Source organism: Amyelois transitella, chromosome 8, assembly GCF_032362555.1.
Source record: "Amyelois transitella isolate CPQ chromosome 8, ilAmyTran1.1, whole genome shotgun sequence".
In the NCBI taxonomy this organism is placed as follows: Eukaryota; Metazoa; Arthropoda; class Insecta; order Lepidoptera; family Pyralidae; genus Amyelois; species Amyelois transitella.
The window spans coordinates 3,999,946-4,018,414 of NC_083511.1; the positions used below are offsets into that span (position 1 = coordinate 3,999,946).

Sequence of the window (18,469 nt, forward strand, 5' to 3'; positions counted from 1 at the left end):
CCTCAATTCGGCAGCATAGAAATCTGGATTGTCTTTGATGAAGACAATCCAGATTTCTTCTTCCAACCATTATTGCGTCCACTTTTTGTAGGTTTCGACTGTCAGCTTTCGCGGAATTGGTTTCCATTATTATAATGTTCCATTAGTAATCCTGAGCGATCAAACACTTATAAAATCTTGAAAAATAATAGCGAACACTAAGGAACGGTACGATCCACAGTCTGTTTATGGATAATTGACGTCATAATAGAAATAGCCAATCACGTTCGTTTTTAGTCACGTGACAGCTGCATATAAAAACCAAATTTTCTGAGACGGATTTTGTTTAAATAATGCAATATTTTTATCTCGCGTTATTACAAATCGCTCCAAAAAAATAATATTAAGACTGATGACATAAAAGAAATGTATATTTTTAATACAGTCAAATAGCCTATACCATGTACACAATTTAGAGCGCTTCTATTGGATTTGTGTACTGGGTACAAAAAATTACATTTGATATTTTTAGTATCAACATAATAAATTTTTCAATTGATTATATACATTTTAAATGAGAAGATCTAAATTGAAAATATATTTTATATTAATTAGTTATATATTTTAGTATGATATATTAATTTAATTGCAATCTTTTTCTCTAAAAATTCACCTGGTTTCATATATCAATTGGTTTCTTTCAAATCAATCCCAAACCCGTTTATCTACTATTCGAGACTTTTACACGGTCAAAGCCAAATGGCGAAAGGCGTCAATATGAGTAACCTTTAGTTAGGCCGTTTCTTGCTCGCGTATTCCGAGTTACTCTCAATTAACCTCAAACCACCTAAAATAAAAAAGTAGCTCTACTAAACTAAAATTGTGAGCTGACGTGGCTAAAAACCTCCAGACATTGCGCCAAAACTGCTTAGTTGGCAATACTGTATTCAAAAGGCGACGCGGCGGAAACATATGTTTTTTTAATGATTTTATTGTCTATGAACGAACTTTTACTAACGGAAACGGATTCGTCGCTTAATGCCAAAATGGCGGTAAATTCGAAACTAACACGGGGGAGACTCGTACTATTTTATCATAAATTCATCTTGTGTCACCAAATCTGTGATAATCCAACTGATCAGCTTTCTAAAAACTGTCTTCAACGACCAACGTTTCTTGAGACTATACATAGGTACATCGAGTAAAGTCTTAGAGCACCGTCGGGGTTCAAGATTGGGGTCATCTATATTTTTCCGATATCTTTGTTATGTTGCTATGGTTGGGGCTTTTGGTGCCCATTTGTTAAAAATAAACGAGATTTGAATAAATAACCAGGTGTTTTATTGTAACAAAAATGACACCAGCAGATTTTTTTAGGAATTGACAAGGTAGACATCAACATAGACACAAACAACAATTTCAAATTATAAACTCAACACCATTTTTACTGATGAGCTTATTTGAACAGAGTTTCAGACTGTTTTATGTCAAAGATAAATATTTAGCTTGCATACTCTGTCAGGGAACAAGCCCTTTTCCCAGACGAACGTTGCCCATGCTCTTCACATTACTTTTGATGGCTAAGGCGCGTTTTATTCATACAGCTTTTGTCCGCGCGCAATGACCCATTTTCTCGTTACTGCGGGAATTTCGGCAATTCCTCAAAGTATTTACTACACCGGTTAAATTTATAAAAATAACCGTAAAGTAAAAAAAAAAACAAAGTTTTGTAAAAGTTGTATGTAATATATTTTTTTTAAATACTGCCAATATTTTCTTAAACACTTTAAACCTTAGGTTAACTTAACTTATCTGAGTAGTTTTAATTGAACAAATATATAATAAAGCTTAGTCATATATCGCAGATTCAAGGCTCGTTGAATATTATTTCCAATACATTGCATTTTGCCCCTTAAGAGGAAGACAGAGCAAACAGTCTTGAAAACACTAAGGCCACGTTCAGCAGTATAGCTTAAAATGGAATTGAGATTCAAATGGTGACAGGTTAGGGCTACGCCTCAACGAGGAATCCCAAATTTAATATATAAACAATAAGATTTAGTGTTATTCTAAGTAAGAGAGAAGAGCGGCGACTTCAGTGATATCTTGAGGCACTGATTCGTGGTAGCAGAGGTAAAGCTCCCGTGGCTCGGGCTCGCTGAATACGCGTCTGCAATAATATAAATATAAATTAGACGAAACTCATAGATAATAAGTTATAATACGGACGACAATAACACCTACTCTTGTTTCAGATTGATAGACATTCATGAACAACAAGATTGATTCAAGTTTGTTTAATAAATTGAATAAATAGGTCCTTTTTCATGATAATCTACATGAGTAGATTATCATGAAAAAGGGAGTTAGTTAACATTAGCCTATTTTTCTCCCGTGTAGACACCTGATTATTTATGTGTTTGCTATAAATTAAAGGTTCATCTATTGTATGTTTAAGGCCCAATAAAGTTTAAAATAAATAATAAGGAGTAAGGTAGCCAAGGAATTAAGAAGAGGTCAATATTATTTTAAACCTTATCGCCAAATAATAAGCTTTAATTTACGGAGGTATCATCATCATAACTTTTATTTCCCTTATTTTGCTGGTCCAAAAGCTTTTAAATACTTACCCGACAACCCAGAATTTAAAGTTCTCTGAGCTTTTCTTATTGATGCCGCACTCGTTCAAGATATGAGCGGGCGCTTGAAATAACATGCCATGTTCCTTCACCGCTATCAGGATCTTGTTCAGCGGACTTTTTGGCGTTTCATTTGCTTTAAACCTTTAAATACATACAACATAATTAATGACAAACAAATTTTCAGATGTCTCACATATGCATATCATTTCCAAATACATATTGGTTTGAATTATTATTGCATTGAATAAAAATGTTTGAGATTGTGTAATAAGTAATTCAAGCTTTCTTGATATTGATGATTTCTCCAAGATCAAACGCGTATCAGACAGATAGAATTTCGTATTTATAATACTATTATGTATGGTATAAGGATACGGATACCAGCAATTGTCTTATACCGCAATCGTGGCAAACGATACATAAAAATATTTGAAAAATATTGTTCACGTTTTTCTATCCTAATGACCGATGGTTCCTGACACTTTAGAATAGGACCACTCCATATCTTTCACATGAATGTCGTAAAAGGCGACCAAGGGATATGCTAATAAACTTGCGATTCTTTTTACTACGCTTTTATTAGCTTGGGTTGTATGTATGTATGTATGTAGGTATGTATGTATGTATGTAACGGAATCTTTGAGCTTAATTTTCACTGATTTCTAAACGTCTGATCAACTTGGAACTTTGCACACGTATCAAGGACCGATGACAATGCAATATTTTGATAAGAGTTTCTCATTATCCTTATTAAAACTGCCAGGATTAATAAATTCATTTTTAGATCCTTCGTATGAGAGTAAGAGAGACAGAGATAGCACCAGTGCCAGTAATCTCCATACAAGAAACCAAGAAGTTTTGACGTATAATGAGTCAAAAAGAGATGTAATATATTTCCATATAATGTTACTATTAACCTGAGGCTTCTTTATTTCATCGCATTGCTCCATTTAGAATTACCATTAGAAACAATAGTAGAATTAGTAGAATATTTTAAAACAATAAAAAATATATAAGTAATAAAACAAAAGTAATAAATGAAAATTGAACAACTAAATTTACAAAAATACAAGAATAAAGTTACTACCTACAGAACTTTGCGATATTTAATACGTATTTAACATATTAATGCAATTCTTGAATTAACATTAGGTATCTTTTGCCTATTTATAATAGCAACACTGTAATACTCGTTTGGAAAATGAGTGACAGTTTTTTATGTCAAATAAGTTTTGCAGTAAGTTTTGATTGAATTCGATTCGAACACCTGTAAACTTTCTTTCTGTTGTTTTTTACCGGTGCCTGTGTATTTACCTATTTGCACTTTGTTTTGTGCTGATAACTTGTCGTTATTTGGAGTTTGGAATCTCCCGTTGAGTCGAGCTTTGTTCTTCCGGATATTCGTGTGATTTTATCATCTGAGATTGGACTCTGACTGTGTTTACTGTGTTGTGCAGATATTTTGAGATAGGACTCCTGTAAAAAGTACCTTATTATTTGAGATAGGAGTCCCAAGTTTGTGTTTGTTTTTGTGAAAGACAGATTTTACAACAAAAGTGCCACGATGTCTTCAGATAAACTTTGTCGCGTTCCTGATTGTAAAGGCAGTGGAGGTATGTTTGAAATATTTTTGTTCCTGTATCAATCTGCCTCTTAATCTTGTGGTTTGATTCCTGGCAAGGCCACAATCGAAAATTATTACGTTTGCTGGATAGTCAAAAATATTATTAACAGTGATTTATCACTATAAAATTCTTTTCAACTGGGTTGAACAATCATCATACATACATATAATCACGTCTATATCCCTTGCGGGGTAGACAGAGCCAACAGTCTTGTAAAGACTGATAGGCCACGTTCAGCTATTTGGCTTTAAGATAGAATTGAGATTCAAATAGTGACAGGTTGCAAGCCCATCACCTTAAAAAGAATCATGATGATGAGAATATTATGAGATTTAATCCAATCAGGCCACATATAACTTTAAGAAAGTTAGTTGTGAAAACCTCCAGCGATGGGCGCATGGTTGCGAAAGTCTTTTCTAGTAGGATAGTTATACCAGAAGTGTTAACTTCCAAAAAATTATTGTATAAAAAAACTAGAAAACTACCCGTTTTATTGCAAATCGAACTAAAAAATAGAAAATAAATAATAGTTTAAAAAAAACTACGCTTTTATTGCTAATCAAACTAAAAAATAGAAAATAAAAATTAATGACAAAGGAATTCAGTAGTAGCAAGTCGAATAATCAGTTATAGTCAGTTGTAGTAGTAATTACCTCGGATTAAAATTATAACAAAATTAAATTTATAAACAAAACAATTTAAATCAGAGTAAAAAGCGTGGCTCTGTCTACCCGGCAAGGGATATAAGCGTGATTATATGTATGTAGAATTTCGCATTTATAATATTAGTAAGTATAGTATTAGACGGATACCAGTCATCATCTTATCTAAGATATTTTTTTTTTACATTGATATTTTTTTTTACTTTTTATTAGTCAGTCAACAGAAACTCGTTAACTATCATCTAGTACCCAAAACGGAATAGCTGGCATGAGAGATTTATGAATGTAGATGAAGCGAAAGAACTTTGTAGGCATCGTAGCAAGTGAAAAGATGTAGTCTCTGCCTACCCATTCGGGAAAGATGCGTTATTTATGTATATAAGTAAGTAAGTAAATGCTTTATTGTTCACTAAAGGAGTACATTACAAATAAAAACAGTACAGTACAAAGGCGGGCTTATCCCTAAGTGGGATCTCTTCCAGCCAACCTGACAATAAGAGGATCATAAACAAAATTGAGGCAAGGGTGAACAACAGTTATTTTACTAGTATATACATATGTATGTATGTATCAACCGAACATACCTAATATTGTGTTGTAAAATCTCATGAATCCTTCGGCAGGCGGACCTGAAAGTCTTGATGATGTATGAATACAGAGCGTTATTGGCTTGTGCCTCGATGTTCTTCACCGGAGCTATGAGGACACCCTTCGCTGTGTCTAGTTGCACGAAATGGAATAACACGTTTTCATCGCCCGCAGTTATCCTGTAAATCGTAACGAAAATTCAGTGCTCTTTTTACAAAGTAAAATCGATTCAGTACTTTGCTTTCTAAATCTTAAGCGTTGTTATTCTACCGTGTGCCGTGTGGTTCCCGGCACACGGTTCTGTCTACCCCGCAACGGATATAGACGTGACCATATGTATGTATGTATGTTATTGTACCGATTTGCGTTGTTATAAAAACCCAAGAAATTGCATGATGACACTTGCACTTGTAAGTAAATTATTTAAAATCAACCACGAAATATGAATTTATTTTTAATGAAGAAACTACACTGTATTCAAAATTTCATGGAGATCGGTTCAATTATTTTCAAACGTAAAAGTCGGACAAACAAACACACTCTCACATTTATAATATTAGTATAGATCACAATTTTATATCGCTATAAGACAAGGAAAGCAATATCAATATAATACCTGTGTGTAGTAACTCGGTCTATTTCGTTCAGAAGAGACTTCCTAATATCAGACATATCCACACTGCTGCTTGCTCTACTGCCGTCCTAAAAAGGTTATACAAACATACGTTGAAAATCAGTAGTAAATTCATAATAGGGATTTACACTTTCTTCAAATACCAGTCAAGTATTAGTTACATTCGCGTATAGAAAGTATTGTAATGGTATCGATATAAATACTTCAACAATTTCTGAAAAATTCTTGTATATTATTAAATTTAAGCTTTTTACTAGCTAAATAGTGCCAAATATTACTAGATTACCTGTCTATCCCAGTCAGAATCAGATCCTGAAGAATCTCTTCTATTCTTCTGCTCCCTATCAGCCCTTCTTCCTTGAACACGATCGTCACTTATTTCACTGAAAAAAACCACAACCACTTTGCAATACAATTTTTGTATTACACGCGTATCTGTCTTTTTATAAATCATACTTCTATTTTAGTTAGTATGATGCACAATTTGTTTTATTTTGTAGTCTGCTTAACCACTGAGCTAAATTGGATGATGTTACATACTTACTAACGGCCTATGTGGCGCAGCGGTAGTGCACTTGTCTGTGTCACCGGAGGTCCCGGGTTCGAATCCCGGCCAGGGCATGACGAGAAACGAACTTTCTCTAATTGGCCTGGGTCTTGGATGTTTATCTATATAATTATTTATTCTAAAATATAGTATCGTTGAGTTAGTAAAATACAAGTTTCGAACTTACTTCGAGGCTAACTCAATCTGTGTAATTTGTCCCGTATATATTTATTTATTTATAACAAATATTGAACATGACTGAATCTTGACTTTAGAAATTTAAAAAGCCGCCCAATGAACTCTAATACTGCCCTCGTAGCATGGCGTGCGACCCCTTTATTATCGCGCGAAAAACTATCTCTGTTCCTCTATAGTTATAGTTTTTCGAGCGATAAAAACGGCATCGCGCGTGCCAAGCTACGGGAATTGGAATTCTTTAGGCGCTCAATAAGATGATTCACCTGTTACTTTTCAAACTATTAGAATCTTCCGAATAACTTATATCCAAATTGCTTGAATGGCGATACTGTTTCTGCGGCGCGCTGTACCACTGGTTGTACAAACTGTGATGGCCGCCGTGGTTGCTGGCGATGTCGCTTGTACACGCGTTGATTTGTTCCGTGGAACTGTGGCGTTTCTTTAAATCGATTTGAGATTTGGAATGTTTGAGTGTTGATGTTTTTACTGGTTCCGTTTTCAATGCTGAAAAAAAGTTCACAGTTTAAAATTCTACACAAAACTACTTATGTATAAAACTTTTCAGTTGCTGAGTGACTTACTGACAGACATTTGGCTTGTAGGTTCCTTATATAATCTACGGGTACCGTTCCCCAAATTCTCGCGGGAACGGGAACCGATGGGAATTTTCGTGTTCACGTCTGCACTAGATGAATACCTATGCTTATTCCCTTAGTCGCCTTTTACTTTATCCATCGAAAGAGATGGACTAGCCCTTTCTAATAAAGTGCTGAGAACCACGCGACATAGTGTGTGTGGGGTTACCTGACATATTATTAAGTACCCCTTATTTTCTTTGTTTGTTTGTATGCGCTAATCTCGGAAAGCTGTTGTCAGATTTAGTTCCTGTCCTGAAAAAACCAGCTTTACAACATTCTGGTTTTTTTAGGACGGTTTATATCTTAAAATGGGCGGGTCGCTTGTAATCAAAATTACCATTCAATTCCTTGATTTTCCTTCCATGCTTTGTCAGGCACTCCGGCGTGGTCTGCAACTGCGGCTGAGTATTGGAAGAGAACCAGGACGCGAGGTACTTGTTGAGTCCCATTTCGTAGAGCAATTCTAGACAACTCTCACATTCTTCCACGTAAAATGGAGATGGCGGGGTGACTCCCACTGCCTATAAACATATCAAACATCTTGGTACACCTCGATAATTTCTAAAAATATACATAAAATCACGCCTTTTTCCCGGAGGGGTAGGCAGAGACTATATCTTTCGACTTCCCACAATCTCTGCATACTTCTTTCGCTTTATCCACATTCATAGCTCTCTTCATGCAAGCTCGGCGGTTTCGGGTACTCTTAACCTGACCCTTTACCAGGACGTCCTTAATTTGATCAAGATACGCTCGTCTAGGCCTTCCCACTCCGACCTTTCCCTCCACACTTTCTTTATTTATTTGCTACTTTTTTTAACCTACTTTCTTTCATTCTCTCCACATGACCTATGATTTCTAATATAAAATACAACAACGTTGTACTACACCTTGGTTTTATAAAAGTTAATCACTTGTGCCCAAACTCGATATTTAGGTAACCTAGTATTTTGAAATGAGATACTGTTATCTATTCGTATAGCCTAATTGGAATCTCTTTGAAAGAAAAGCAACTCCAAACTTTACTTACATCCTCAGTACATCCACCTGCCTCCATCAATGTGGCCAGTATAAAGTGACCTTTGCCAACGAGAAGCAGGAACCAGCGACCTTCTGGAATCCTAAAATCGAACATCAATTTAAAATATAGAAGGACCCTTAAGTATTGTATTCTTAAGTTAGTAACCTATTACACAAGTTCTGAACTTACTTTGTGGCTAACTCAATTTGTGTAATTAGTCCTTAACAATTATATGTCATAATAGTTAAAAATCAGCATAGGTACTACTATTACCTACCTGAATTCAGAAGTATCTGTCATATTAGCAGTTCTATGCTCGTTGATGTAGACTTCTTTCCATATTACAAGCTTCTCTAGTTCCTTTTCTGTACTTAGTTTAAGAATCCCATTCAATTTTAGAAACGCATTGATCTCCTTCAAGTCTTCGTCTTGTAAATGTGAACTTAACAAGTGACCAGAGTAGTACAAACACGCACCAATCACCGTGTACAGTCTTTGAAAGTTTTCAACATCATCTGTCTGAAAAAATTAACCAAATAGAATTAGCTTATCAATGCAAAATTGTAAATAAAATACATCCTCTGACCTTTTAAATCCTATTGTTATTGTTTATATTCAATTTGTCTAGTCTATTGAGTGGTGTCCTAACACAGACTATAATTAAGCACGCCAAGGGCAGACGCCTGACACTTTTTTATTAGGTTGATTTTAAAATTAAAACAAATAAAACACTAAATTTATTAAAATTGAACCTGTCACTATTTGACCCTTAATTCTATCATTAAGCCAAATAGCTAAATGTGGCCTATCAGTCTTTTCAAGACTATATGTATGTATGTTATAAAATTTTTCATACATACCCATTCTCTGTAGTCAGCTGCTTCTAATTCAGTGATTGCGTCATCAACTTGCACTCTCACATCCAATGGTAATGTCACTGCATGAGCACCTAACAGATCCTCAAACTGATTCATATTTATATTGCCTTTCTCATCTTTATCACAGCCATGTATTAAAGACACGAAAACACGAGAAAAGATGCCATCTAACTTATCAACATTATTTGGCTTTGTAAAACAGGATTTCAATGATCCATATAAAAATTCCAACATTCTAACAATATCATCAATTATCCTTTTCGCAGCAAACACATTTACAAACTTATTAGGAAATGCAACCAATAACAGATCGCCATAGTTAGTTTTGTATGTGATATTGATAAGAGTTTCGGCATAGAGCACTGTTGATGTGATTGGTTCACTTGTTCCTAAAGACTTTGGTGCCAAATGACATAAAGTTACATAAGCCCCTCTGGTATTATACAGGTAATTTTGGTTGTATGGCCGCGGATAGCAATACAAGACTCCATTATCATCATTATTGTGATATTCAATATCATTACAGCATATGTACAGGACTGAACAATGTGAATCTCGTAAGAATTGTGAGAGAGAATTATCTACCTCAATTTTTGAAGTAAGCAGTTTGACAATGTCTATATTATCGCCTTCTGATGGAGCTTGGAATGTAAGCTTAGGATTGAAAGGATCATCTGCAACCCTTTGAAGAACATTATTTATGTTACATGCCTCCACTTCTATACCATTTAGTTTCTGAAGTATAAAACCTTTCTTTACTTTAGGTGAATAAATTGCAAGAGCTTCAATGGAAAAATCTTGAACAACTAATCTTTTCCCATCAGAATGAGTTTCCAGACTTATACCTAAAATTTTTTCTATCTGACAATTCTTTTTGGTACTGAAAATCATGTTTTTGCTGACCTGAAAATATGAAATTAAAATTACAAATACATTTAAATCAAAGTAGAAGTGAAATTTATTTTCAAATGTTTCCTTAATTTTAGAGTATAAAAATAGTTAGAATTTTTCATTATACATATGTATAGGTACATAATTTTTGGCAATAAGTAGCAATTGTTTATTTTTATTTAATATGTATAATATTAATATATTTATATTTATTTAATAATAAAATGAAATACTACAATATACAATGGAAAATAAAAGTTTTATTAACAAGAAATATTATTATTAAGTGCTGTGTGGTTCCCGGCACCAATACAAAAAAGAATAGGACCACTCCATCTCTTTCCCATGGATGTCGTAAAAGGCGACTAAGGGCTAGGCTTACAATCTTGGGATTCTTTTTTAGGCGATGGGCTAGCAACCTGTCACTATTTGAATCTCAATTCTATCATTAAGCCAAATAGCTGAATGTGGTCATTCAGTCTTTTCAAGACTGTTGGCTCTGTCTACCCCGCAAGGGATATAGACGTGACCATATGTATGTATGTAAATATTGTTATTAATAAGTACCACTATAATGACGGAAGTGTCATGTTCCTTTGATTGTTCTTTATTACTTTGAGATGAGGCAGTACCATCTTTATTCCCACTGGCCATATTTTTTGCTTTACGCACTTTTAATGCTTTAAATATTCTACCTGGAATGTAATTTTATTAATAAGTTAAAGTTTGTGCTGATATCATGTCAAATGTAAATAAACTTAGCAACTAAGTAATAATTTAGGCTTTACCTCATTCAAATTAGGAGCTATAGATTTTTCATTTACCCAAGTAACTAAGAATAATATTTTAATCTTGCAGGCAATAGGCCTGTCTAACCCAAAATTGGCTGTATGTAAAAATCAATCAAAAGAGCACAAATTCAAGACTTTACCTTTTGTAGATCGCCTGGTAGAAGATCGTTTGAAATTATTCCTTAAATTAAAAGCCTCACATTTTTCTAATAATGGGGCTGTGGCATCCTCTGAGGCATCATTGTTTTCTTTAATTTTGATGTAAACAAGTTCTCCATCTTCGCCCACATCAGAATCCCACTCTGGCACTGAACTAAAAGCAGACAACACATCAATGTATAATCGTGGCCTTTCAGTGTATTGAAGACTGTTGGCTTCGTCTACCCCGTAAGGTTTGAAAATGTGATTATATGTATGGTTTATACATTTTTGTTTAGATTTATGAAACGAATCTCAATTATTATGATTCGGTTGTACCTTTCAGAATCTGAATATTTGGAATCATTTGAAGAGCTAGTCCAGTCATTATCCGAATCACAAGGACTATCATAATTGATTTTACTCTTGTAATTATTCATAACGAGGGATTGAGATCAAAATTGATAAAAAACATTTAAAAATTAAAATTGTAAATAGCAATGTAAAACTGTAAACAAAACAAACAGCAAAAATGTGCATTTGTGCATTCTCAAGGCCTGACATTGACATCAGTCAGTGACAACTAACACTCAAGCCACTGACGTGAATTGGACCTGTGGTTCCAGCTTATAGTATCAACCTTTATATATTAAATAATGACCCCACAGCACACCAGTGTTCCACAAACTTCTGCTAGGCGCCAAAATGGCGAAAAGATACAACATAGCATAGATCAGTGCCTACCTATCATTTTGTTAAGTTAATGCGGTCCAGTCTTGAGAGTATAGGATACTTCTTCATTGGAGAGTATCCACTGGATCCAGTTAAAATTGTAATTTTATTCATGTCATTGTTTGGCACTATTGGCAGTGGCACAATCACTATTTCAAAATTTGGCACTAAAATTCAAAAATGGCAAACAAAAATAATAAGCACCCGTATTTAGTAATAATTTAGTGGTTTACCAAAATGACAAAACAATAAATGATAAGTATTATTATTAGAATAACTGATACATATTAAATAAACTTACAATGTCCGATAATTTGAATATAACGAAATCCTCATCAAGTATTGAACAGTCCAGAAGACATGATGTTGAAGATGATGAGGATGGTTTCCCGTATTCAGATTTAGCTGCTACGAGCGTTGTATCATATAGAGCACCTAAAATAGTTAAAAATCAGGCTGATGAAGTTAAAGGAAAGTCATCAAATGTAATACGAACAGGAGTAACGGAATCAGTTTGCAATATCCAGTTGGTACGTTATTTTACTCTTTAGGTTCCATCACATGATTTCTTAGGTAACTAATAGGTACCTACCTATCTAGTTATCACATGGACGTAAATATTATTAGGTCCATGAGTTATCAACATAACACGTTTTATATATCTATGTAAGTAGGATAGGTGGCGCTGTGAAGAAACGTGTAGGTATATTTTCAGTCAGCTATAAGAACAATTGTAATTAAAACTGGGAGAGATCCACCTGATAGAGGCTCTCCTTTTGTTATTACTTAAGACCTACCTAGTTTTCTACCTCCTGTCCACGATGCGTTAATTGTGATAGATAAATGAAGCAGATAGAATAAGCATTGAAATAACATTACATAATAATGTCACAGATATTCTATTCTCCTACCCGGACTCTCACAATCATATTATTTTACTGCAAGTTGTCACTGTTATAAACTTGGGATTCTTAATTTGCTTGTCTTTATGTTTTTGAATCTCAGGCTCTGTTTACCCCGCAGGAGTAAAGACTTGATTGTTTTTATGTGTGTCAGCTTCTACAAAACTTTTACATTTGTATTTGAATGGGAATTCTCTTATTTTTTTTCAGGATTCCCTAATAAAATTGAAAGATAGTACAAGGAAACTATTATATCTCCTTGAAGAAATACAATCAAAAACTCATTCAAAGATACCCATTGGAACTCCCAAGATATTAAATCTTGTGAAACCTATTCCCACTCAACCCATCGCGTCTGCTGTATGTTTTTTTTTTTATTGTTTTTAGATTTATTTTTATTTAATTTACTAAAAAGACGTCAATAATTTACAGCTCCCTTCCGTCACAGATCTTTTAGGTGCTAATGCCCTTAAACATTTAGAAGCACAAACGAGTGCTTTGGAAGGCATTTTTGTTCAGGTAACTATTAATTGATTTCTTATAATGTCCCCAAGGGTGAGAACTTGGTTCTAGTAGACCCTGTACATAAGGAACCACTTAATAAAGAATCACCGTTCGTCTTGTTGACGTCGCGAAGTGGTGATGTACTTACTTATCTGTACAGCCCACTGTACTGTATTTTGATATCTTTAGTTCCACTAGACCAAAGAAAAAGATATTTCAAATATGATACCTTTAAGATATGAAGGTGGTGAGTATACTTTTCTTTGGGGCTTTCTGTTTCTAATTATGGGGTAAGCTTAGATCAAGGACATCTTACTGTTTTAAAAATACTAACAGTTCTTCGTGCAACAGTAGGTATGTATTTCTTTTATTGTCATATGTATCTGGATGTATTTATGTATTTTGTTTGTAATGTATGTATTTTGTAGTATGCATATGCAGGTATAATTATACCCATTTTTAATAGATGTTAGTATCGAACAAATAAATATTGTAAAAATTAATCTAAGATTTTTCTGGCCAAAGAGGAAATCCGTCTTCTGTCCAAAGAGGAAATCTTTAGTCGTTAGAAAAATTAAATTTATTCAAACGAAAAAGAAATCTGATAAATGTGTCCTAGATCTGGAAATCTTCGAGCCCTTTCAAACAAACAATCAAGGTTACAAACGTTACCTTTTTATTAGTAAGTATAGATTAACTTTTAACAGGAGGAAGACGACGACTGTTCTATTTATAAACGTCTTACAAGAAAATGCAATTGTTTAAACCGGCCCGAATATAACGACTTGATTATGCATTTTAACGAAGAGACAAAATTCTTTACAAACACCCTTGGGGAAATTATAAAGAATATGAGAATATTGAAGAAATTCCTCTACATGAACGGAGAATATACGAAACATGCTTTGCAGTTTTTAAACGAAGTTAGTATCTTTACAGTTTAAATGTTTTCTTTAACGGTTAATAGGAGTCGTCGTTACCATCTAAATACTTTGAAAAAAAAAAACCAATGTGGAAATAAACATACAGGTAGTTAAAGGACCCTTAGTGACAAGCTTCTAACTCCTTTCTAGAGCACATGAAGCAAGACTTTGTACAACGGCGTAAGAATACAAGTAGGCAGTAAGATGTCCATTATCTAGAAATATTCTAGTGATGTGGTCATTTTTTATAAGTTTAATAAGCAATTTTAGCTCCATTTCTTTAAAATTTATAGGGATTCACACAATCCACATACACTGAGAAAGTAGAGATTATTCAGGGATGCGCTTACGCAGACATTTGTAACTTGTTTGAAGAATATTCAATAGTAATCATTTACATATCATGGCCATGTAAATATGAAAACTTTGGAGATGCAGTGACACAGGTATATAAAACCACATGATAAATTATTCTTCTTAATAGAAATTCAAAAAAAGTCTAAATACAATCTACTTTTTAGGAGCTAACAGCTAATTTCCTATATAAACTTGTACAACTGGAGGAAGGAAGAAGATATTTGAATTTAAGTACAAAAATGACGAATGATATAAAAAAAATTATAAGGAAAAGAGCTGGAAGATTAGTATACGAAACTCTTGAAACCCTAAACATCGTATTGAACACGTTGGAACCGCCATTGTACCAAAATGTTAATGTAACATACTACAGCAAACCTGTTGACGAAGGTAAAAAGAAGTTGCAGTATATTAAAAGGCCCCAAACAAAAACTCAATGCCTAAACACATTAGAACCTATCAAAACAATCAATAAAATCGCAATTCAAACATCGGGTAGACGACAAAACATTCAACCAATGTATACTGACTAAATTTCCTACATTGGAAATTCGGAACATTTGTGTAGGTAATAAAATGTTAAGGTCCTCATCCTCAAATGTTCTTTCAGAATTTTCATTCACATTACATTTTTAACTTTTGAATTAACAGATTATTTGGGGAGCAGAACAATCAAAGTTCTGGGGTACAATCGAAAACATATGACGTTGGATGAAGTATTTACCCATTTGGAAATTCTGAACAATTATAGCACTAGAGAAAAGGGGAAACTAGAGTTGACATCGTATCTCCCGGTATTGATGACATTATTCAAAAACATGCTGATGGAATATAACAACAGTGCGATGAATATAGTTATTACAAATATACTAAATAATATTGTTTCAAAGAACATGGTAAAGGACAGAGAAAAGGACCTGGATTTGCCAAAGACTATGGTAATTGCTGATACAGCAACAGAGGTTCGTACATAATTTCTTTGTAAGGTTTTTGTTATAAACAGCCTGTATATGAACAGAGCAAACTCTTGATTACTTACGACTGTGTGATCGGCAGTCATTAAACTATCCAAATGTCAAATAATTGATGATTTCTGTAGCATGGGCCTTCAGTTACCATACAATTTCACTCATAGAAACCTATGTAGGTACCTAAGTTTTTTTGATACTTAAAAAAGAATTGATGTGTTCACAGACCATTACAACGAAAAATGAATATAATCAAATACCAGTGAAGAAAACCCCCAGAAAGAATAAAAATAAATCAAAAATCGGTCTTGGCCTATCTCCTAATAAATTCAGGAATCCATCAGCACGCAAAGGTATTTGCCACAATTATCTGTTTTAAATTTATATAACTACCTAATCAGGAATTTAAACCGTGTATTCACTATATTTTGCCACTGTTTCAGTTACGGATTGGGAGCCATCTGGGTATTTCAATCGATCAAAAAAATCAGGTATTAACAACTATTCAAAATTACAAAAAGTGTACAAGTAACCAATGTGATGTAGTATGTAGTTTTATAAAAGTGTGATCTTTGTTTCAGTTAATCTTAATCATAATCATTTAAGGAGTTCCATAATAGTTGTACCAGTGGAAAAGGATTGATAAAACATCAACAAAATTATATTGACAAAACATTTACATCACAAACATGTTATAGGTATACAAACGACAATGTCCTCTCAGTTATAAATGTATTTAAATTAAACATATAAATAATCATGTAAAATAAATCTATACAATTGTAAAACTTTTTCCTTCACCATCCCATTCTTTAATTCATATTTGAAGCATAAACAGTAAAAAAAAGGCATAAAGGAATGTTATTCATATAAAACATTTTGGAAAAAAAAATACAAATTCCTCTAATTCTAAACATATATAGATTTGTCTTTGCCTACCACAGTATTAACTTTGTTTAGCGTAAAAAATTGTGTAAAGAAATGCCTTTCCTTATTTACATTTTCCTAAGACTTGTTACTTCAGAAAAAATTTGAAGATTCTTATTTATTAAACATACATTAAAATAGTGGTCACAAAAGCTAAAGCCCTCTCAAATTTTAAATTGATGTGAACATTAGACTAAAAATATATCTGCAAAGGGCAATCAACCAATTCTTCAGCATTACATTTTAACACTTTGGTTTCATTTTATTTACATTTTGTTAATGAGTAAACATTTGCTGATGATAAGCTATTTAGCACAAAATTACAATTAGGCAAAGATAAACTCCAAGAGATCAATATTTTAGTCAAAGTTTCTAGAATCATACTCACTTTGTATGTCATTATAACGGCTAGTATGTGCCTTTTGGCGCCTATCATAGGTAATAGGTCTATTCTGGAAAGCAACCTGTGGGCTTGGTTTAAAAAACATCGCCAAAAGAATATAAAACCCACCAACAATTTTACTGAAAAAATCCAAAACTCCTAAAAACATTGGTGTTGAATTTTTAACTAGTACAGAAAGCTCCCTTAAAAGTGCTAAAACAAAATTTCCCAGAAAATTTACAAAAGCAGTACTACCAGTAAAGATAGCTATAACAAATGCAAAGAGAAATGTTACAAATTCTTTCACATTTCTTATAGATAAAGAAGTTTGAAGTGTTTCAACAATTTCAGAGTAGGTTTCTTTTATGGAAGTTGTATCAGCTATACTTGCATTTGCTGTTTCTTTCACCTTCTCCCCTGTCAAAGTAGGTTCAACTTCCAAAAATGAGTCGGTGATATGTCTTAGGCATTTTAGTAATATAATAACTTCGTTTTCTCGAAATTTCACAGATTTAATTTGAAACCAAAACAATCCAAAGGGTTGATTCTCGATTTCTGTCCATAAGCATATACCATTAGGCCTATATCCCAGGGCTTCAGATTCCGTTATACCTATCCATTGAGTGGTGCACGGTGCTTTAAGTTGATAGGTTGCTTCTATCAAGTCCCTTTTTAACTCTGTTTCAGCGGGACTAATTAATACAATATCTCTGTATCCAATAATAGGATTCACAAGTCTTCTCTCAGTGTAGCGACCCAAAAATATTCGTGACTTCAGCCATTCTTTTATGTTGTTTTTGATGTTGACCCAATCATCATTCTTATCTATTAACGATGATGCTATAGATGAGTGAAACGATGCACTTCGTATGGAGTCAAATTTGGAAACCATTTTTCTAATTCCATATATATTCTTAAAATAATCCCGGAAAATAACACAGTTGGTAATTGGAAAAGAGCCGAACAGAACTTAGGAAAATAATGAAAATAAAATGTTTTTCACATGACATGACATGACAACGACAAGACAAACAAAAGTATTTGACATTGGTTTGACATGACAATGACAAGCACGAATGACAGACAGACCTGAAGTTTTATTTTTTCTCAATAGATAAAAAGTAACACTAAATGTACCTAATTATTAATCCCATAAAACAAACGTAATTTTAAGCAATGTTTTGGTCGATTTAGTAAACAGGTAAAAAATAAATATTAAAGCAACAATCGTGATAATGGTACGGAAACCTTACCTTGAATCCGACTCGCACTCAATTTTCATGGAAATTCTGGTTAAAGTGTATGAAATCACATGTTCCTCATGAAAACAAATAAAAGCGTGAATTTATTTTTCTGTTGCTTGGATACCCTGCAGATAATTAAAGTTTATCAGCTGATCTTAGTATGTACGCTGCTTCATACCATTGAGGTCTCTTTTCCCGCCCAAAATAAAGTAGGGTACTGAACAAGTACTGAATTATTGTCGCAAAGGCTATCTACAAAAATATGAGTTACCTCGGAACCAAGTATCAATGGCAGAGT

The 18,469-nt window shown here is 33.5% G+C and overlaps 3 protein-coding genes across 4 annotated transcripts; 1 reads left to right on the forward strand and 2 right to left on the reverse strand.

Annotated features, from left to right (window-relative positions):
- Positions 1-1,750: 1,750 nt before the first annotated feature.
- LOC106140875 (protein inturned) lies at positions 1,751-12,387 on the reverse strand. Of its 2 annotated transcripts, none has more exons than XM_060945441.1 (13): positions 12,266-12,387; positions 11,235-11,407; positions 10,871-10,998; positions 9,395-10,315; positions 8,812-9,053; positions 8,544-8,634; positions 7,851-8,034; positions 7,139-7,379; positions 6,417-6,513; positions 6,113-6,198; positions 5,493-5,675; positions 2,610-2,762; positions 1,751-2,149 (listed from the first exon to the last, which is right to left on the reverse strand). In XM_060945441.1, the coding sequence occupies exons 1-13, from the start codon at positions 12,298-12,300 to the stop codon at positions 2,044-2,046; spliced, it is 2,640 nt and encodes an 879-aa protein (XP_060801424.1). In that variant the 5' UTR covers positions 12,301-12,387; the 3' UTR covers positions 1,751-2,043. The 2 variants fall into 2 exon arrangements, with proteins under 2 accessions (XP_060801424.1, XP_060801423.1); XM_060945440.1 differs by lacking the exon at positions 12,266-12,387 and adding an exon at positions 11,572-11,785.
- Positions 11,873-16,330, forward strand: LOC106140992 (uncharacterized). The gene is made up of 10 exons (XM_060945442.1): positions 11,873-12,494; positions 13,077-13,226; positions 13,299-13,385; positions 14,078-14,293; positions 14,587-14,739; positions 14,815-15,040; positions 15,302-15,612; positions 15,845-15,971; positions 16,062-16,109; positions 16,200-16,330. Exons 1-10 carry the CDS (start codon positions 12,267-12,269, stop codon positions 16,259-16,261), a joined length of 1,608 nt encoding a protein of 535 aa, XP_060801425.1. The 5' UTR covers positions 11,873-12,266; the 3' UTR covers positions 16,262-16,330.
- Positions 16,262-17,966, reverse strand: LOC106140877 (uncharacterized). Its single transcript, XM_013342520.2, has one exon. The coding sequence runs from the start codon at positions 17,817-17,819 to the stop codon at positions 16,905-16,907; it is 915 nt and encodes a 304-aa protein (XP_013197974.1). The 5' UTR covers positions 17,820-17,966; the 3' UTR covers positions 16,262-16,904.
- Positions 17,967-18,469: the final 503 nt, after the last annotated feature.